We start from the raw sequence: 22,626 nt of genomic DNA on the forward strand, positions 1-22,626 counted from the left end.
AACTCAGCAAGCCTTTGATATGAACTGACGAAAATAACTGGAAAGTAGTGCTCTTGTTTTTATTCCTCTTCAACTCAAGAAAAAGACTCCTCTATTGCTTTTTCTATCAAAGAATATGTGTTGCTTTTTCTGGCAAAGATTTGGAGGGTAAAGCTGAGATATTGGTTCACTTGCCTTTTTTTCCTTCCCTTCTACACCACTTATTTTTTTGCCTGAAAAAAAAGTTGTGTTAAGGTCTAATTCTCTAGAAAGAGCAAATAATATGCTAAAGTCTTGACTACAATTGATTCCTCCATCAGTATACAATTTTAGTCTACAGACACAGTAATAAAAGTTATGTGATGTGACGGCAAGAACACTGGTACTTAAACCATCATTTTGCTTTAACGCAACTGCATCTGTCAGCAACAACTTGGAGGTAGGGCAGCAGAACAGCAGGAATAGTAATAACTAGAATTGGCTAAGTCTTTTCAGAAGCCGAAGCGTCTTTTTAAGTTGATGACAGAATTTGAGCCTAGAGTCTACTTTAGATGCACAGATACAATATAGTTGTAACACATCTTGTCTGCACAGAGATGCTTTTATTTGGATTTGGCAGCAGAGAATAGAGAGGCATCACTGATGAGTGAATTGCTCAGCTGCACAGGAAGCTTCTAACAGCATAGGGAATTCAGTAGTTTCTCCCAGTTTGCAGCTCAGCATTCCTTCCATTGTTTAATAAAATGTTTTGTCTTGAGTCTGGTTGGGTTATTGATTGTGGATTGACCATACTAGATAAAGAGGGGCCTTCAAAACTCACACATTATCATTCTGGACATGAAGAGGGACATTCCTTTTCTCCTTCTGTCTGTTAATTTGGTTGTTTAATCTTCTTGTTTACTAATAGTTTCCTTAATATTCCCCAACCCATGTTATTGCCTCCCTTCCTCCTTACTGCTTGGACAGGAGTCGTGGTTGGTGTGTCTGATATAATCAGGAAGATGTGGTGGGCATCACTCCTTGCTAAGATAAAGAAGGGCAGTAGCTGAGTGTTTGCTGTTGGAACATGCCTCTAGTGCTCCAAGTCAAAATTATGGTAAAATTAAGCTTTGTTTTGTCCTATAAACAGCTAAGAACAAACATATAGGACACAATAATACCTGCTTAAAGCACAGAGTGAAAAATCTATTGTTTTCTCTTTATTGATTATGCTTTCAGGACTACCAGAAGATCCCTGATCTGGTGATGTCTAATCTGCATAATTCTCCTTACCTGTATAGGATCAGTTTCAGGAGGTGTGGTTTTGTGGCACAGTCTGTGAAAAAGAAAGCAAGTGTTAAAGAAATTCCTTCCTTAGTCCTGTGTTTGGCTGGATCACAGATTGGTTTCTTTGGCCAGAAGCATATGAAAAGTTTCTTTTTCTTGTCTTCAGGAGTAAAGCCATCTCATGTCTCTCTCTCCCTGACTTTAGATCCTGAAATTATAGCATCCTGACTTTCTCATTTAGGATGCTTTCTTAGCATTATTCAGTGAAGGTGTATGCAATGCACAGTGTCTGCAGTATAGAAATATTTGATGAAGTTAATTCAGTTATCCATGGCAGCACAGACTGACAGAATCATGTGATTTCAAGACACAAAGAGTACTTTAAAATTTCTTCTAGCACTACATGATTTTTTCTTTGCACCCTATTATACGTACCTGTTACTGTGGAGCTTGATGTAGTAAATGACAGCCATGAAGGTCATAATGCTCAGAAGACAAAGGGTAATGGAGACATACAGGATAGAGTTCTTTTTGTCTAAACACAAAGAGTTAGTTTGAGTTATATCTTCTTACTACTCATTTTCTGTATTATTTCAGTATAAGATTAAATTTGCTTTAGCACATACACACAGTTTCAGCATGCTTGTAAGAGAAATATAATGTCCTTCAGCAGAAGGCAAAGTCAGCAATGAAACACAAATGGAGTCTGTGTCAGAGACAAAAGCAGATCCCACAAATCCCACAGTGGACACTCATGATATTTTTTCACTAAGCCACACCTGAGCCCCTCTCAAGGATTCAGTATTTCTCAGCACTGCAACTCGTGCATAGTTCTCAAAAGCAACAAAAAAGCAAAAACCAGAAACCAGAGGTCATAGTGTCAGATATTCACAATTCAGAACAAAGTGATTTACTTTTTTCTGCTGGCCACACTAGAGTTGGTTCTGCTTCTCTCTCTTACCATGACATTTAAATTTGCATCTGAAAAAAACCTTGCTGATGTTCCACTTCCGGTTGGTTATGACTGCTTTGTCTCTGTTTCCAACAATGTTTTCACTACCAAAAGAATGCTATGACACTTATGTGTATCCCTCTTAGAGAAGAAACTCCTAGGAAATAGTGTCTAGAACACAAAGGAGTGGTGCTGTTTCTGGTCAAAGGCAGTTGGGGATGGTACTCTTGTCTTTATAGGACTTCACTGAAGCTTTCTGTACCTTTTGTAGATTTTCCTTCCTAGAAGTAATGAGAGTTGAACAAGCTGAATAGGCCTTTGAACAGCAAATGCACAAAGGGAAGCTTACCTGAGGGACAACAGGCTATGGACTCACTCCAGCTCCCAGCTGGGTGGAACACCACGCAGGTTGTGTCAGTCACGTTGGTGTCACATGCTGTCAACCTGCTGAGAACAGTCACTGTCCCATCGTCATGGCTTTCTTCCTCAAGGGAGGAGTTGTTCTCTAGGAGCCACGAGACCTGAGCAGGCGGCTTCCCTGCCGCTGCCTCGCACACGGGCTTCCCGTGCTCATCACAGAAGAGGCTCAGCCTCGGGGGCACTGCAAAGCACCAGGAAGGGGAGAAGCATGGAGTTAGTTTCCTGCAGCTGGGACAGGATGTTCTTGTTCTCTACCCAAAATGAAAGCAGTGAAAAGAGGAGAATGAGGTTGGAGGTGTCATTCCATGACAACAACATGGATCCAACTCACAAGAGACAAAGATCTTGTCTCTTTTTTCCTTTTGGACAACTTTCCCACATTCAGGTGAGCCTTACCACAGCCATTCTCCATATCCGCTGTTAGGATATGGGAAATTGCTTCACAGCTATTGTTTCTAACTAGGCAGTGGAAAACATGACCACAGAAGGGAGCAGAGTTTTGGGAAATAAGGAGAAGGGAGACCCAGAGACATTATCAATGATATGCATGGCAGTTTATCCAACAAGAATCACGGCTTTGAAGGGACTTTAAAGATCATCTAGTTCTAGTGCCCTTGCCATGGTCAGGGATGCCTTTCACTAGACCAGGTTGCTCAGAGTTCCATCCAGCCTGGCCTTGAACTTCCAGAGATGGGGCATCTACAACTTTCCTGGGCAGCCTGTTTCAGTGACTCACCACCCTCTCAGTATAGAATTTTTTACTAATATCTAGTTTAAAGCTACCCTCTTTGATTAAAAAAAAAAAAGAAGCTCAATTTTTTTACTCCATGTTTCCCCAGTGCCTCAGGAGAGGAGCTTTGTATGTCCAGGCCCAGACATGGTCCTTTGGAGAACTGTAAACAGGGAAGGAGTTCCTTACCCAGCACAGTCAGGTGGTATGTCCTGTGGAAATTCCCTTCTGGTGTTACAACTTCACAGATGTAATTTCCCTCCTGGGCTATCCCCACTTGCTGTATCTCAAGCACAGGACCCAGATCTGGTCTGAATTTCCAGTTCATGCTGTCACTGCAGTTTGTTCTGTCTGTCGTGTTCGTATCAGCCCTGTAGCCCAAGTTGCAGGGGCCTCCAACCTTGGGATATATTTTCCATGTTAGCATATTTATATTTGGTTTGAGAGGGCAGGCGAGCACTGAGCTGTCACCTATGGTCACTGACACTTCGTTGTTCCCTGAAGGAGAGAAGGAGGGAGAAGAACATGTGAGATGGTGCTTAGGGGTGTCACTCATAGTCCTGAAGTTGAGGTCAGTGCTTCACAGGGCAATGTCTGCAATGGTACATGCCAGCATGAACCGTGTCTGTGCTCATCTGCAAATTGTCTGTCATCTCATACTAGAACTGTGGATTATGGAGCCAGTGGCCTGTCACAGCCTACCCTCTGAATACCATCAACAAATTTCCCACTGGCATTCCTCCTAGTGGATAAGACTGGATATTGAAGGAGGACCCTAATCCTTCCCATTACCTTGGACAGTTTGTCATCTGAAATCTGCCTCTATTGGCAAATTCTTCAGATTTGCAACTCCTTTGGGTTGCTCACAGGGCGGTTGCCACTAACAGAAAATGGAAAAAATAGAAATGTGACTATTGCATTTGGCCACATTGTTGCGACCAGCAGAGTAAACAGCTTTTACTTCTGCATTCATACAAAATCCAAAACTGTGGCCAAAGCATTTTCTACACCTCTTAGACATAAAAAAAAGCACAAATAACAGTGGAGGAGCTTTGTGCAGAGAAAGGATTTTGTCTTGTGTCTCAGGGATGTCTTTTCATCTTCAGAATCTTTGTGAACATACACATTTACACTATGAGTGTACGTAATGTGTACATATGCATTCACACTGTGGCTGTACTGTTTTTACTGCAGCAGTTCCCATACAACATTAATGTAAGTCTTACCCATCTTTGTGCCAGACACACAACTATGAAGGTGTAAAATGTGCCCATATCCTTGTGCCTCTTGCTTGATAGGCTGAAATAACAGAGGAACCTTATTCAGTTGATGTGTTAACATGTGTTGACGTTGAGTATGGCTTGTTCTTGAATTCAGTTTTGCAATTGCTGGGAAACACTCTTTTTTTTTTTCTTTCTAGACACTGACTCTTCTTTTACATTTTAAAAGATGACTGTTGCTGGGAGACAGGAAATACTTTTTTTCTGGATCCATGAACTACGCATTTGAAGCCACCAGATGAAAAGTTTGGACCTAGTCCTCTCATTCTTTTTGGTAGTTATCACACTGGTTTTTTAGAGGTGGAGAGCCAGACCACTATTATGGCTATTCTGTGTATTGTGTTTGTTCAAGATAAGTCGCACCTCAGGATTGCTTTTCATTTTCTTATGGGTCCCTGAATTTCTTTTTAGCCAAGAAACTAATTTGCCTGGCATTTCTTCTTCCATAAGCTTTCAGGATGGATTATTTTTTTCACATATTGAACATAAGTTATGCTTGCATTCTTTGTATTGACCAGATTTGGGACACCTCATCTGCCTGTGTCTTCAACTGACATATCCAAGGGTCAAGTTTCTAGCCCAAGATTCATTTCACTATTTCCTTGACCATTGAAGCCTCTCAGCATGATGCCACCTTTAGGACAGTTGGTTCTTTTGCTTTGTTTCAATTACTCACATTGGGACCATTTCCTTTAAGAAAGTATTTTGTGATGGGTTTTGTTTGCAGCTAAGGTACCTGTGGGTGAGCATTCCAGGATGAGAGGAAAGTTACCTGTAACTGTTCTTCAAGATGAGTTGCTTGTATGTGCATTACTGTTGCCTACACTTTCACAGGTAGCCCACCCTCCTTTGTGAGGCACTTGTGAGACAGAGAAAACAAAAGTATGAGGCGCAGGTTGTAAACCAGCGTGAAGAGGAGGTGAAGGAACGGGACTTTTGTGTCCTTTGGCTCCTGCTGAAATTAAAACAAACAACCCTCAAAATTCACAGTGTACATACATGTTTAAATAACCACCTGAAGAAGACTTGTTACCAGTAAATAATCTTTCTTTTTCAAAATCTCCTAGGTGCAACAGTTAATGAGTTAATAGGAATAATACCCACAGCTGTCATCCAAGCAAGCCTCCATTTACCACCTCACTCACTTCCTCCTTTAATAGGTCACTGTTAACTTTTGGGACCACAAAACACTGATGTCTCAGTTCTCTCTGTCTGTGGTGGAACCCGCATTGTTCTTTCCTTGGGCTGAGTAATAGTTTCAGTGGCATTCTGAAAGGTGTGTGTGAGGAAAAAATCAGAGTACTACTTTCAAACCATGCATTAATCTGGATGGACAACAGAAGTTAACAAAAATGATTTGTGCTGAAAAATAAGTTTTTCACAAGTTATTCCAAAAATTTTAAACCCCTCCACAAACTTTTCAACAGATATACTAAAGCAGCAATTGAAAATTCAGCTGGATATACAAAGGATTAGAAGGTCTAATTTTTGTGTGATTAGTCAAACCTTTGTCAGTCTTCCTCCAAGGTACCAGACCTGACTGTTGTTCCACTACCGCCTACCCAGATCTGAAACTGTTGTCTAGCACAATGTGAAGCCCAGTTCCTGAACATTCACAATGCTATTAGAAATGGTCTTAATGAGCATCAGCTTTAAATCATTAGTCAAATCATTGGCCTATTTGAGAAAACTACAGTTGGTTTTATCTTAATAATATTGTCTGAAATCTCATTATCTTCTTGAATCTAGGTGAATGAATCATTCCAGGTCAAACACATTTGCTTCTGTTTGACTGTGTTCTCGGGAAATGATTTCCAACTTGCAAAATGAAGACAGTTCACTGCATTTTCACTTCTTACATATTCCTTTAAAGGTTTTTGAGCTTTCATTTTGTAGATAAAGTATCCTTTGGGTGAATACGCTTCAACTGTTGACAGTGTATTTTTCTGCTTAATGGCATTTCAAGAGAATGTGAGGTGTGTGTCTTAAACTCAGATGATTTTACCAGGAGTGGAACTGAAGGAAGCCTTTTGTCTCATGAGAGTTTCTGGATGAGTTCAATGAATGTCTCTGAAAATTGCAGAACAAAGTGTTTCCTCTCCTAGTTTAACATTGCCAAGAGTCTCAGAGCTCCGAGTCACGCACAGTGTGGCTTACCTCATCTGAAAATGACTAAGCAAACCTTAACATTCAAACAGCTTGTGTGTTGGAGATGGGGGTTTTTTGGATAATGTGTGCAAATGTTGAGCAAGAATGACAGTGTTGTGCAAATTTAAGTGTGTACACTTTTATTTGCATTTTAAAGCAACATCATTTTACTTGCATTTCAACTCAGCATCTCCTAAAGCAACTCATTGTAATGCTCAAGTTCCCCAAGATAACAGCTTGCACACTTCAAGGCTGTAGAGAAAGAGGCAGTGAAAGTGGTGCTTTTTGCTGTGCCTTTCTGTCATATTCTCCTCTGAATGAATCAAGTACCATTGACTTCAAATAAGAAGCCACATCAGTCAGCTTAAAATGTGCTGAATCAAGTTTAAGCACAATTTTATGTTTACAAGAAATTCGTAGAAGGATTATGAAAACCCCTGTATCTTGTTATCAATTCAGAAGGCTTTTGCTAAGGCAAGAGCTTTTCCATAGATGGTAGATTAATTTGTAAAAAATCTTATTTATCCTACCCTTATACACATCCTCCTACTTTTGTACAGAGGCCTTATAAACATAAAAGTTTAAATTGTTTTGACTTTACTGAACTCTTTCATTGCTAGAGTGCAGGTAAGTGGCATTAACGCAAATATGAATTGTGAACTTTCTTCCTTGATTTGCTTCTTTTCTCATACATGCTGCTATAAACATGATCTTTAGACTTATTTTATGGAAGAAGAATGCATATGCTAAAAGTCCTGAAAAGTTTGATTTATTTATGTTTCTGAAATGACTTTCACAACCTTCTCTTATGGTGGAACAGGGATTGTTTTTATCTCTGTAGAACAGAAATATATTATTAGGAGGAAGTGTTATCTTATATTATGACCCTATTAGCCTGTTAGCATTCTCCCAAGAACTGTCTCCAACTCCTATTGTCTTAGTTTTAAAGGCAGGGAAAGAAAAAAGAAGGTAAGGGAGCAAGGCATAACCGCAGAGTCTGCACCCATTTTGATCTTCCTCTGGTTCAATGTGGCATGGAAGCATTTTGTGTCAGCAAAGTGTTCTGGATACCCACTAAACTGAGTCCCAAAAGTGGCATAGCCAGGCTGATAGTTCTGCTGGGCATTTGCTCAGTAGCCCTTCTTGTCACCATGTAGGTAGTTACAGTGCTTCCATTTCTATGGATGTTCACTCTACCGTGTGGTGCAGAAATCTTCCAGCATGCTTGCTATTCTCCCAATAAAGCATATGCAAAAAGAGAGCTCTGCTTCATTTTACCACAGAGTGTAGTAATAAATTCAGATAATTCAAGGTTTTGAACAGTGGTGAGCTAAATTCTTGTCACTCACAAGCAAAATAGGACTGGGCCTGGGTAACACTTGATGGGAAGCTTCCAAACCCTGAATAATAATGTCAGCCATTTTTCATAACAGTTTCTGATGAAAAAAGGATTTGCCTTTCTTTCTATTTCAAGATAAAATATAATCTCAGAAAATGTCAAAACTTGCTGGTTTTTACAAGAGTTAGCTTTATTTAAAAGCACTGAAAAATGTATATTCTCAGAAATTAATATGTAAATAGTTATGGAATCCACCAACACAAAGAGAGTTTTTTTAATAGATATAATCCCTATCCTGTCCTTCCTGGTCAGTTTAGCATTTCCTCCAATTTAGAGATGTTGCTAGGACAAGTTGGACTGAAGTTGGACATGTTCTGCTTTCTCTTTCTAGTGAGCATACCAAAAGCCATCTAAGTCTCTAAAAGTATATTTTGTTAGATCAGAAACCAATATGCTAGCATGTGACAGCTCTGCAGGGAACCCAGAATTGTTAGCTATACTTATGAAAATGAAAGGACTGGAAATAAATCTCCCCTGCTCTCTGTGCCCCCATAGAACAGGTTCTTTCCCTCATTCTTCTCTTGTACTCCATAAGCTTTTGGTGACTTGTCAGGCTGCACATTTTTCACGTGATCTCTTCTGAGCAACTTTTCCATAACTTCCATTACTTCCTGTGGGTCTACTCCAATCCAGCCCTTTGCCAGAATCTCCCTATATGCTTTCTTTGCCCTCCTTATGCTGCTTGCTCCAGCCTGCACTCTTGGATATGTACTCAGCAGCTCTGAGGGAAGACACAATCTCTCCTTTCCTCCAAGAATTACACTAAACCTAAAGGATGTATATCTACTCTGCAGGAAATCTAAACAAACAGAAGAATTTCTTGTGGTTAAACCCCAGCTGGCAGCAAAGCCCCTCACAGCCACTGGCTCCCTCTTGCTCACTCCTCCCACAGTGAGGTGGGGGAGACAATCAGAAAAGTGAGAAAACTCACAGGTTAATAGCTAAAGCAAAAGCCACTTGCACAAGCAAAGCAAACCAAGGAATTCCCATGGGCAGGCAGGCAGCCACCTCTAGGAAAGCAGGGTTATATCATGAGTAGTGGTGACTTGGGAAGACAAACACCATAGGTCCTAACATCTCTCCTTCCTTCTTCTCCAGGTTTTATGTGCTGAACATGATGCCACATGGTGTGGAATTTAGTGTTGGTCATTTGGGGTCAGCTGTCCTGGCTGTGTCCCTTCCCAACCTCTCGCTGGTGGGGCAGGATGAGAGGCACAAAAGGCCTTGGCTCTGTGTAAGTGCTGCTGAGCAATAACGAAAACATCCCTGTGACTTGAACACTGTTTCCAGCAGAAACCCAAAACATAGCCCCATAGTAACTATTATGAAGTAAATTGACTCTATCCCTGCCAAAACCATCACAGCATGCCACTGTTAAAGAGGAAAGGTTCAGTGTTACAAGTGTTTCGATTCAGACCTGTCACTGCACTGCTGTTTTCTGGATTGGTGCTTTCATAATGTAAAATGGCTAATAGTAATTTGCTGAAGTTTCCTCCATGATAGCTGCTTGGTTTATGACCAGTGCATTAGGGCATATATGCCATACATGTCAGCATTTGTCTATTCAAACGAAGGCTCAGAAGCAAACCAGCACATTCCACAGCTCCTTCTTTCGAGATGAAATCCCATTTTATAGCTGAGCTGAACTGACAAGTTGTCTGTGCAGCAAAGGCCTCGTTCTCTGTGGGCCTGCAGGAAACAAGTGATTTGAAGAGGTGTGAGCTGTCAGGCTCACTTCTGTGCAGCTAACTGTAGGATGGTAGTTAAATGTCAGTACTGTTAACTATTTCATTGCACATAAGAGAGATTAAATGAAGAGAGATTAAATATATCTACATATTTTTTGTAAACAGCTTATCATTTTCAGTAGTGTTCTTCACAAATGAATTGACTCCGGAAAACAGCAATCATTTTTTCTGTTAGCCAAAAGGAGCAGAACTCGGGAGTCCATGCTGTCTGTCACAACGATGTAGAAAATAGATGAGTCAGGTTCTGGGAGTTTTGTATAGCTCCAAGCTGAACCATTTTATTTTGATTGTGAGCAGCTTTCACCTTGGAGACTCATGTGACAGGTGGGTAGGATAGAAGGCCTTTAGATGAGGTCCTCGAATTTTACTCCAGGCTGTGAAATCCATCTAATTATTAACAATAATACTATGCTATCCCTCATTTTCTCTCCTTGACTATTGAAGAAGACTTCAAGCCATGTTTGAGAAGGTTCTCAACCTCTATTCCAGTGCACATTCCAATGCACTGACAGATTCCACTTCTGTGTTTGAAAATGCATATATCCTTTCTCAGGAAAAACAAACTCAGTTGAGAAGTTCACATTTGTGTTTCCAAAATATGTTGTCATGCTAAAATAACAAAAATATCGTCATGCTAAGATTTCTGTAATTTGAAAAGATTGGGGGAAAAGACTTTGCTCTGTTTTTTTCAATGTGGTTTATGTAGTGCGTTTGACAGCTGTCATGAATAACTAGTTGCACCAGTTTCAATGCAGTGTCACTTATTTAGTCACTTCTGTTTCTCAGAGACTTGCTCGCAATAAAGGAAAAAAGAAAGATTTTAAAAACAGGAAAATTTGATTGTGAAGCCACTAAATTTTTGAGGGGAATAACTACAAAATCAGAGAGAGCTACACAGCTTGAAAGTGCTTTTAATTGCTTTCAAACAGGAAAGATTTCTAGCTTCTGTTATTCTTCATAGCAGGTTTTAACCCACAGTAGAACTTTTTCTTGCCTCCAAAATGACTCAAGTTCCGTGACAACCTCTTCTGAAACTTAGCTGCTAAAGAGTTTTTCACACTGTAAAGGGATTTCTTCCTCAGCCATATTTCTCAGACATCCTATTGAATCTTTATTTCTTACAGTAACAATTCACCACAGCATCTCCCCCTTACACCCCCTGTGGATTGTGACATATTAAACTCAGAGGTATAATGAACTGAAACAATGATCATACCAGAAGCAAACTACCAACTGTATCTTGGAATGAATGTGTTATATGAGTCGTAACAAGTAATAATCAAAAAGGCAGCACTGGACGATTGAAAGAGGTCAGATACAACACTGAGTTCTGCATCTGTTTTCCCCTTCTAAGTGCCTGTGACACTTAGCAAAGCTCATGTGGAGTAAAGTGAAAGATAAATAGAAGAGCTTTGTACTAGGGTAGGAATCGCTAACGTACTGACCGACTTTTCTACATCATAGCTTTGTGACTCTGAAAACAGAGTCACAACAGGACAGAGTGTAGGCTAAAAATCAGTGCTGTGTTTCGGGTGAACACTAAGTAGTTCAACTACTCTAATTTTCATGATAGAAATACATGAAATAGCTGACCTGAGCTCATATGACTGTTTCTTGAAACTGAGATCACAGCTTTTTCAGCATGGATGTATCTTTAAAAGGACACGTTAAGAGGCTTATACCTTAATCGCTAGTTTCACACTCACACTCTTTTATCCATACTTATCATTATTCCTTGAAAATATCTCCTATTCCCATTTCCTTTAGTTAGGCTTTTTTCTTATGTTCAGATATTCTTTTCTTCCTCATAGTCGAATTCTTATTTTGTTCTCCTTTTAACACATTTCTTTTCTGCAACTATTACCATGTCACTTGCAGTGCTTTTCTTGCCCCCATTACTGTGCCATTCTTTCCTGCTGTTTCATACAAGCCAAAATAGCAACCTTACACACTTTGTCACTGGTTTTCCAATATGAAGTGCCCCCAGCATGGCTGGATTTTTTTTTTTATGTTGCAAACTTCAATATGACTTTATGTGTCGCAGAGAGGTGAGGACACTGACAGAACTCAACAATGATCCCAAGGTTTCAGTCTTCCCATTCAAGCTGGAATATACCTTTGCATTCGCCAGTTCCAGTTTTTCATTTTTCTATGATCTTTCATAGATCATAAGCTTTCTCTAGTGTAATTTCAAACAGTCATTCAAGACAGCTAATTTTGAAGGAAAAGAAATGATGTTAAAGCACACCTAATTAAGAGATGTGGTTTGATACAGTGTCCTCTTGAAAAAAATTAAGCTGAAGAATAGAAGGACAACTGAAGGGAAACATGATGGATTAAGAACTGGATTAAGGAAAGAAAGTAAAGGCAGTGTTAAAAGGTGTCAAGTTGAAAGTAGCTTGCTAATAGTGTTTCTCAGCAGATGTTTTTTGCCATAATTGCATTTGATCATTTTACTAATGGCATTGGCTGTTTGAGGAAATTTGTTAAAAGCAGGAAGAATACAGTGTTACTAGTATAAAGAATTGATCTGTCATACAAAAAGGACCAGTTGACCTTGATGAGTAGAATGACAGATGTGTGCTGAAATTCAGCAGCTCAAAATGTAATAATAATAAAAATAAGTAGTATTACAAATTTAGACTGGAACTTAGAATAGAGAATCTTGCCTCAACCAGGATTAAAAATAGCCTTTCAATAAAGTGGGTGCTTTTTTGGTGCTCAAATTGTTTATGAAAAGTGTTTTGTGATACGTCTGAAAAAAAAAAAGGCAATTTAATTTCATTTCAGCACTGCAATTTGATCCCGTGATTCAGTGATTACTCTCAATTAAATGGGTTATGTCTCAATATACATATGACTTTCTAGAAAAAAAGGATAGATACGCTTCTTTAATGAAGGAATTTGTTGGTGCTTAAATGATGTGTCAGTCATGCAGCTTAGAGAACAAACACCGTTGGCCAAATCCTCAGCTGATAATAAATCATCACTGAACTTAACAAGCTGTCACATATTGTATCAGTCTGGTTGTAAACTTTGAACTTGGTATGGTAACTTCTATATGCAAAGATCTTTGTCCTTGCAGAATGTGAGCTGGAATGGATGAGGGGAAAAAGGATTTATACTGGATGACAAAATGCCTTGGGTAGTATTTTTTTCTGAGTAGCGCTGTGACACTATGTGTAACAAAGTGCCTCCAACTTCTCAGTATAGAAACAGATACAGATTGTTTTATATTTGGTTCTGCATGCTGAACTGCATTATTTGGTTCTGCATTACTGTCTGCCACATGAGAAGAAAAACAAAAAAAGTACTGTTTATTTGTGCTTGAGAGGCGTTTTCCTGCTATTCTAAACAAAAAACAGATCATTGACTGCAAACAGTAGCTTGTATGCTTTCTTTTTCATAGTTTGCAGAGAGCAGATGAGGGACTGCTATGAAAACATGGCTATAATCTCACTTTTATACAGTTAAAATCTCAGTCATACCTTGTTCAGTGCTTAGCTTTAGCATAGTGGTTTTTGTCCTAGCATTTTCTTATTCAGTACAAAGATAAGGCAGCACAAGAAGATACCCTATGCTTGTTTTCTTATGAATGATTATACTTCTAAATACAAAATATACCAACTGTGTGTTTTAAGTATCACATACCTCTACAAGTGCATTCACAGTTAAAGAAAATCTGCTTGCTTTGTAGTTCATGGAGTATGTGGTCAGCTTGCAAGACTGAGCTTCCTTTTTTCCATGGTTTTAACGTTCAGATGCAAATGCATTCAATGTGTTTGGACCACAGTACAGCAAAATGTTGGTATCACAAGGACGTGCTTTGAAGATTGAACTATGGTAATTTAGATGTGTTCCAAGAAAAGTTTTGCTTAGTGGAAATTCAGTACAAAATTCTGTTTTAAGAATTTGGGTGAGAAAACCCATCCGTTAGGATTCAGATGTTTTTAGGGTAAAAAAAGTCACAATGATTCCAGCACATAGTCCCAGGGGGTAGCAAAAAAATAGTGAAACGGAGACAACTGTAAGATTACCATAATAGTTTTTTTAGGCTATGATTTTTTTTGTATCTAGTGCAAGACTCCATCACAAACTAGAAAAGAAGGCAACAGAGACAGAAGCAGTGAAATACACTACGACAGAGACAGTAAAAAAGCAATAAAACACTAGTACCCTAGTGAAAAAGAATTTACCAGCTTTATTAAGGAAAGAAACTAAATGACAGTAGTAGCATTCAAGAAGGTTAAGTATGTAGGTAAACTTGAACTGTACCTAGGTTGCTCTGTAAATTGACTTCACTTTTATTCATCTCATGCTCTACAATTCCAGCACTGATACAATATTACTGACTTCAGTTTTTCACTACTAATGAAACCGAACAACCGTAGAGAATCACATCTCCTTACTGGCAATGGATTTCTTGCAGCTTCCTCTGGAGCACTTGGACATATCTATTGTCACAAGATACAACTGCAGATGCAGGACTTAACAGCCCAACACTGCAAATGTTATTTCAATAAAAAGAGATTTGTTGCATGAACTTCTCATGGAAGATCTTACCTTTTCTCACCACTTTCCTTTGGAGTGTGTACACAACCACTTAAGTTGTTCTGTGTGCTAGAAATCTTCAAAGCATTACCAAAAAGATTTTTATTTTCTATACCACTACTGTGAGGATTGCCACAACATGATTGTTAGTAGAGATCATGCATCAGCAGCCTCAGTAGCATATTATCCAATTCTACCTGAGGGCAGATGCAATAATTATGAAGCAACCTCAGCCTTACTTCTGAGCTGCCCCTTCTGCTGTTGTAAAAACTAACCCAATCATACAAAACAACTCACTAAGGAAATGTTAAGGAAAATGTTAATGGAGATAAAGCCTGGTTACACACAACAGTTTTTGCATGACCTTATTTAGATTAGAGTAGCTTGCTCTAGTCTTCAGAAGGGGGCACATAGTTCCTTCTGAGCTTCATATAACACTAGAATTCTCTGGAGAGAATGCGCTCATTGGATCAGTTTGACATATTTAGCCTGTGATCTCTGAAGAAAAAAACCCCTTGTCACTAGATCTTGCTTAGAAGAATCACCCTAATAATGAAGGAAACAAGTTTAAGAGCAGCATTAGCTAAAAAATTCCCATCAAATGTGGGCTGCTTTTTATTGGGAGCAGGATGCGGGTGGCAGGGGAGGTTTCAGGCATGAAATTACATTTTAACTGAACACCTTTTTCTACATTCTTTGAAGGGCAACATAGTTGATTAACCAAGACACCAAGAAGTTGAAATCGAAATACCATTGGGTGAAAAATATCCACTTTTTGGCATTGGACTTTTTAAAATATTTCCAGTAAAGTCAGTTTTCAAAAAGAATTTTTGCCAAGTTTATTCCCCTTTGTCTCCCCATTTTCTTCAACATTTTGTGGTGTATTCATACTCCTTTACTTTTCCAGCAGCTATATTCAAAAATGTTGGCTGTCTCTGATGCTTACCATAATCTATCTGCATGATCTTGAGCAGGTTCCTCAGTATTCTTTTGAGATAGTTCTTTATCTACAGGAAAGGGACAGGGTTTTTTTCCTCCAGTGTACCTGTTGTGAGGTTACTGTGCAAAGTTTAATAATTTTTGTGAAGTATTTCAAGTTTTTCCAATGGGTAGCACTGAGGTAACTATTTGGGATCTTTCATTACCACACACACACACGTTACAGACAGGTATTCTGTCACTGCCAACAATGACTGCATCTGTTTTGCTTTAAAATATCATGAAGGAGACATTTTTATTTTCTGGTCAAGTGGAATGGAATAACTCATGTCCACACAGTTTAGTTCTTCTGTCTATAATAGGAATGGACACATGCACATTACATATTATTTAGAGATGTCTCTAATTTAATCTGGATCTCACAGACCTATCTGCCTTCTCCCTCTATGCATAGACAATTGAGGATTCTGGAACTTCTGCCCAAATTCCTAGATCCACTACCAAGTTCCCGGCGTGCTGTGTGGTGCCTGGAAGAGCACAAGCTCTAGAAACGCAAGTGAGCAGTATGTGGGAAACATTAATCGCTGTAGCTAAACAGTATTAAAACTAAGTCAACTACACTAAAAGACAGAAGCTTTGGAGTGCCACTGCCTTTGGCACAAAAGCCTTTCCCAACTTGATACTGGGCATGCCCCTCAGCCTCAGAACAAAATTGTAGAAGCTGCTCCCTACTGTCAGAGCATCGGGGGTCTTCCACTACTTCACAAAAAGATGCAAGAGATTTCTGCCCTATTTCAGAGTACCTGCAGCCTCTCTTCAGCAGAAACTGCAAGTCCAAAAAAACTTTGTCTGGCATATTTTTAATATGCTAAAAGGATCAGTTTCTCAGATTATGTGGATTTTGAGTTGTCAATAAAAAGGCTTTTTGTGACAAATGTTACATTCCCAGCTGAGGGCCACTAAATAGTTTCTACGTTGAAGTCACAAGGATAATGCCTGGCAGCTTTGTGACCAAGAAAAGAGGAACAGGACTGGATATTGGAAAAGCATGTTTTAGTTGTGCTCCATCATTTTTAGCACTTAATGAGAGCCACAGAACAATGAATAGCTTCTACAGAAAGAAAGTAGCTGTGCATATTCCCCAGTCTTACATCCCAATGGCCAATTGGTTCCAGTTAGACTCACCTCCTGATCTCATAACAATGATGGTGAGCAGCACAAACATATACACAGTCTTCCCAGAAATCTTCATGTTGGTTCCTGCTTTCATGCCTTAGGCAGCTCCGTCACTCCATCCATCCCGACACCAACCTAACTGTGGTCATGGGGAGCGTTTATTGCCTGCCAGTGCACCCTCAGCAGTCAGTGTCAAGCGTTTCTTCTCTCCCTTTCCAACTCCTGTCTTCTAGCTGTGCATGCTCCTGATCAACTGGCTCCTCAAAGCTGAAGAGGTTCCTCCTTCTGACTTTTCAGAGCACTAGGCTTCCTGTGCTGAGAGCCTGGGCGAACACTGAGGAAACAGACTGAGCAATTCTGCCTTCCGTTCATTGGCTCTCCTCGGGAGGCTGATAAGTGAAGATAAACCCTGCAGCAGAGTTCAGAAAGGGTAAAAGCAGAGGAGTTATGCAAGGCTGAGTTTAATATCAAAAAGGAAATGTTATTCTTGGGAAGCTAGAGAGAAATTTATTCTTCATGTTTGTCATGTCTGTTACTACTACTATTTCTTTGACACTTCTTTGGCACTACTTCCAAGACAATTCTTCCTTGTATCTTCCTCAAGAGAAAAAAAAAAAAAAAAAAGGCAGTCTCAAATCTTTTCTGTAAGAGACATTTTTAATTATTTCTTTCTTAGCTGCTGGCAGCACAGTTCTCATCTTGAACAACAAGTCTATCCAGACCCTGAGAACAGAAACTGACTTTTGAGGGGAAAGAAAAGTCTATTTTAAATTCTATTCAACAGAAATGAGACAGAAACTTAAGGTGGCCTACATCTTTCACTTAAAAATCAGTTTGTTTGGGGATTTTTTTCAGAATACTCTCGTGAGGATTGTTTTAAAATAATACTGTACCTGTTTCTCCACTTCCTCACTGAGCTACTAATTTCAGATTCAGAGTTCTGTCTCCCTTCTTAAGCCACAGCACTTCCCCAGCACAGTTCTGTGGGTCAGGGAGACAAAAGGGTTCAGCTTTTTGTCTTGTTTGAAAGCTAGGAGTCAGAGTAATTATCACTGAGGACAGAGACATAAGAAGTAAATACAGAAAACAGATCAAAGTTGGCAGGAAATGAACTGCTCAGGCACTAGGACTGCACACCATGTTTGAACTCTACTGATGACTGCACTCTGATATTCTGGTAATTTTGTTTGATCAGACTGGTGTTCCAAAATTGTCTGCATTGATGTTCACTGGAACAGAGGAGTATGAGTTAAGGTCTTATGTAAATAAGTAAAAAAAAGACTGATAATGATCATGTAAAGAAAATAACGTAAGACATAAATTTGGCTGGATCATCTTGGTCCCAGGATCATCTCATTTGCTACAGTTTTTTTGTGGGAGGGTGTTCTGCATATTTTCCTCCCTTGATTTTTTAAATACAATACCACATTTTAACACTCCTCTGCACTGTTCTGAGGATTTCGATGTGCTATTTTCAATAACACTGCTTTGTTTTCTGAGTATTTATCACTGACCTTGGAATTAGTAATATGTGTGAATAGATATCATAGCTGTATTTTAGATAAGGGCATGGAGAGGAAGAAGAGGTCTTTATGTAAGTAGAGATTAAGATACAAGGCTGGAGAGAGAACATGTAATCAGTATCAGGCCTCCAAGGTAAAAGAAGTGGTGCTCAAATTTGATGCAAAGACAAGAGGAAACTAAGGTAGTATAAATGTGCAGACGTAGTGTATTGGATACAAGATTGCTGCATAAATATAAAAATTTAAAATATTCAATGGGATAGAGGAGATTTTGGAAGAGAACAAACTCTCTTTTAAACAAGAAAAGTCCTACTTTAAATTGTCATCATGAAAGATCTTTGCTACAGGAAATTCATTCAGAACCAGAAGTTAGACAGATGGATTCTTTTGGTCGGAAAATATTATTTAAGATGCCATTAAGACTCTTTGGGAGCAACTTCTGGTTGAAGGCAGCAGAACTTGGGAAGTGTCACAGAAGTCTGCAGCAGGACATGACAGGAAACATAAGTTTACCACAAGAAGTGACAAGCACTTTATTTCTTAGTCACAGGAGCCTGTTCTCTAACTTGCACAATGAGAGCCAGGATCCCACGACATAGAATTCACAGGACCCTAGAATGGTTTGGGTTGGAAGGGACCTTCAAGATCATCTCTTCCAACTCTCCTGCCACAGGCAGGGACACCTTCCCCAAGAGCAGGTTGCTCAGGGCCCCATCCAGCCTGTCTTTGAATACAGCCAGGGATGAGGCATCCACAATTTCTCTGGGCAAAATCTGTTCCAGTGTCTCACCACTCTAACAGTAAATAATTTCTTCCTTATATCTAATCTAAATAAATACCCTCTTTCAATTTAAAGCTGTTCCCTCTTGTCCTACCACTACATTCCCTTGCAAGCTCCCTCTCCATCTCTCTCGTAGGCCCCCTTTAGATACTGGAAGGCTGCTATAAGAACTCCCCAGAGCCTTCTCTTTTCTATGCTGAATAACCCCAACTCTCTCAGCCTGTCTTTATAGTACAGGGGCTCTAGACCTCTGATCATCTTATGAACCTCCTCTGGACTTGCTCCAGCAAGTCCATGTACTTCTTATGTTGGGGACACTGGAACTGGATGCAGTACTCCTTGTGGGGTCTCACCAGAACAGAGCAGAGGGGGAGAATTACCTCCCTCGGCCTGCTGGCCACACTGCTTTTGATGCAGCCCAGGATGTGTTTGGCTTTCTAGGCTGTGAGTGCACACTGATGGGTCATGTTGAGCTTCTCACTCACCAACACCCCCAAGTCTTTCTCCTCAGGGTTGCTTGCCCCGACCCAGGTGTGGGACCGTTCACTTGGCCTTGTTGAACTTCATGAGGTTTGTACAGGCCCAGCTCTCAAGCCTGTCAAGGTCCCTCTGGATGGCATCCCTTCTCTCCAGCATGTTGAACACACCACACAGGTTGGTGTTGTTGGTAAACTTGCTGTGGGTGCACTCAGTCCCTCTGTCCATGTTGCCAGCAAAGATGTTGAACAGCACCAATCCCAATATCAACCCCTGGAGGAACACCACTCATTACTGCTCTCCACGTGGACATGGGGCCATTGACCACAACTGTTTTAGTGTGACCATCCAGCCAAATCCTTATCCATCGTGTAGTCTGTGCCTCTCCAGTTTAGAGACAAGGATATTGTGTGGGACAGTGTCCTGTGCTATGTACAAGTCCGGGTAGATCACATCAGTTGCTCTTTCCTCAACCACCACTGCTGTAACCCTGTTGTAGAAGGCCACCAAATTTGTCAGGCACTATTTGCCCGTAGTGAAGCCATGTTGGATGTCACAAATCACCTTTTTATTTTCCATTTGCCTTGGCATAATTTCCAGGGGGATCTGCTCCATGATCTTGCCAGACACAGAGGTGAGAATAACCAGTGTGTAGTTCCCCAGGTCTTCTTTATTTCCCTTTTTAAAAGTGGGGGTTGTGTTTCCTCTTTTCAGTCAGTGTGAACTTTACCAGACTGCCATGATTGGTCCTGAGAAAGACCAGAGTGGGACAGAGGATGACCCAGATGGAGAAATAATGCATGCAGAGGAGTGAAATTTGTCTGGTTTTGCTGGCTGCATCAATTAGAAGTGTGGTGTGCATCTGATGGAAAGGAAAAAAAGTGGAAAGAAAACTGAAGCCTGAGACGTAGTTGAGGATGAAGACACTATCAACAAAGTGTAACTAAGGATACATTTTCAGTAAGTTCCCATTTCCACACAGCACTAGAGAAAGTCAAGCACTGTTTGTTTAAGGTGTTATGCAGAACCATCACAGCCTTGCTGGAGACTGAGCTTTCCCTGTCTTCTCAATTCTGAGAGCACACATCTAGGTTCTGCCTGTGGTTTTGCATTGTGGGTTATTGCAGAACTATTTTATGTTAATTATCATAATGTCATCAGATATTATTTGACAGTCTCTGTGATCTGCTCTGTTTGAAGTGGTTTTACTCAGCTTAAAGTCCTTGCTGACAGCAGATTCCATGCTAGTAACTCATTCAGCAAGAAGTGCAGGAGCTGTAAAGCTGAATTTTAATCAGCAAGGTGCAGAGAGAAGTTCATTCCAGGAACTTCAATTCCAATGGTGACAGGAATATCAGAGCCCCATCTGGTATAAACTTAAGCTGGTCTGGTCTTGTTGACTTCACATGAAGCTACCCTGACTTTCTCCATGTGTAGCCGGTTGTAGCTGGCTTCCTGCCAAACCCCACAGACTACAGAAGAAAAGCTCCCAGAAGAGAGAGAAGAAAAAAAACGGAATAGCAAGAGCTATATAAAATATATATATATTTTACATATATTACAGATATACAATTAAGGTGCTATGTACATATGAACACAGGAACCCCAAATCGCTCCCAAAAGGGAAAGAAGGGAAGGGAAGGGGGAAAAAAACCAAAAAGGGACAAAAATGGACAAAACCAAAACAGGTATGCACAATCGAAAAAAACCAGTAACTAACAAAATAAAGAACTAACAGAATCTCACCACTTCCCTTAAGAAAAGCAGGACAGCCAGACACGGCCCAGCACTTGTCCCCTCACGCATGGCAGACATGCAGTCTCTGCAGGCCTCAGCTCCAGATAAGCAAGACTGAGACAGGGATCTACCGTTCCCAAATCTCGCTGGAAGAAGAGAGAGAGGTCTCTCTGACCGGCTTTATTTATACCTCAGGTTATGTAAAGGAATAGCATGGAATACTTCCTTGGTCGCTTCTCTAGTTCCTTCCTGGTTACAAGCTGGTCTCCAGGAAAGCCTAGACTGAAACTATCACGCCATGTAAAAATTCTCCCTGCTGTCTCTTTCTGTGTCAGCTGAGGATCCTAAAGGTACAGACAGCTCAACAGGTTGCAGATAAAAGAGTAAATCCAATTATCTCCGAAGCTGGAAATGGTTCTGAAAAAAAAAAATCATGATTTTCTATGTACTGACAGATCTGTTTTGCTCACTGAGTAAGTACTCAGTCCATGAAATACAATGGGTTTGTGTGGCAACTTGGCAAGAAAGTAAAATTAAGGCTGGATTACACTATGCAATGGCCTTGTTCAATGTATAGGGCATTAAAACCAATTTAATTATTTCAGAGATAGCAGTGTATGTTACACTTGTCCCTGAATTTCCTGCCTTTTGATGACCTTAGAACCTAGAACTTGTTATAATGATGGAAAAATAATTTCAGAAGTTTTATTTGCATACTCAGTAACAAAAGACATTAATTTTGTATATGGAGGTATGAGAAAGAGAAAACAAAAGTATTGGATAGCATCATTTCTTGTGTGGGCAGATGCAAAAGTTCTATATCTACTTAACTGATGCACTTTCCACTGACTGGCTGTTCCTCCAGCTATTCCAGTCCTTGACTCTAACAGAGTTCATCCAGTCTAACTGGAGCATGATTGACAGGTCTGGCTCAAATTTGATTGTCTCGACGTGTGCAATTGCAGACTGTACTTCCAGCCTTTGCTTTCAGCAAAGGCCGTGAAGGCCAGCGTGCAGTGGTCATTTCCTTGCCCATTGATTCCACCACATGGCACGTCCTTTAGCAGAACAGCATAATGCAGCAGCCTGGCTGTGGAGATATAATTTATAAACTTTATAGCAGCAAAATTTGTATGCTTATAAAGCAGCTTCCTGGTTGTTCTGTGGTTGGGTATTGTTTATTCCTGGAAACACCCACACACCTGAAAGTCCTAACGAGAATAAAGTTAATTTTACACAACTCTTACTGGAGGGTAGGTGAAGCCCACACTCCCAGAGTTCTTCTCCCTTCAAGGAAGTTTGCATTTAATAGCAAGACTGAAAGTGGGGGACCTGACTTTGAATTCAGAGCTGTGGTGCACACTTTACATACATGTAGGTAAATAAATCATTATGTGTTTCAAAGTACTCCTGAGGGTGCTGAATGTAGAAGTCTGCAGCCTAGTCTTAAATTCTGCTTCCCATCACTCCTTGGAGTCCTGTTCTAATAGCTTCTGCAGGCCATGTCCGTGCTGTGCAGA

The 22,626-nt window shown here is 40.1% G+C and overlaps 1 protein-coding gene across 5 annotated transcripts in view; it reads right to left on the bottom strand.

Moving 5' to 3' along the window:
- Positions 1–21,175, bottom strand: part of LOC113952002 (cell surface glycoprotein CD200 receptor 1-A-like) — a 36,274-nt gene extending 15,099 nt beyond the window's left edge. For 2 of the 5 annotated variants that reach the window (XM_027653653.1, XM_027653652.1), the window contains exons 1-4: positions 16,598–18,818; positions 3,537–3,845; positions 2,547–2,798; positions 1,252–1,294 (exon numbers count right to left, since the gene is read on the bottom strand). In XM_027653653.1, coding sequence (XP_027509454.1) covers positions 1,252–1,294; positions 2,547–2,798; positions 3,537–3,845; positions 16,598–16,682 — 689 coding nt within the window. In that variant the 5' untranslated portion in view covers positions 16,683–18,818. Of the gene's footprint in view, positions 1–1,251; positions 1,295–1,680; positions 1,781–2,546; positions 2,799–3,536; positions 3,846–16,597; positions 18,819–19,377 lie in introns of those variants that run through there. The other 3 variants (XM_027653650.1, XM_027653651.1, XM_027653649.1) reach the window with 3 other exon arrangements.
- Positions 21,176–22,626: the final 1,451 nt, after the last annotated feature.

This window comes from Corapipo altera, unplaced genomic scaffold, assembly GCF_003945725.1.
Source record: "Corapipo altera isolate COAL_440 unplaced genomic scaffold, ASM394572v1 61, whole genome shotgun sequence".
Lineage (NCBI taxonomy): Eukaryota > Metazoa > Chordata > Aves > Passeriformes > Pipridae > Corapipo > Corapipo altera.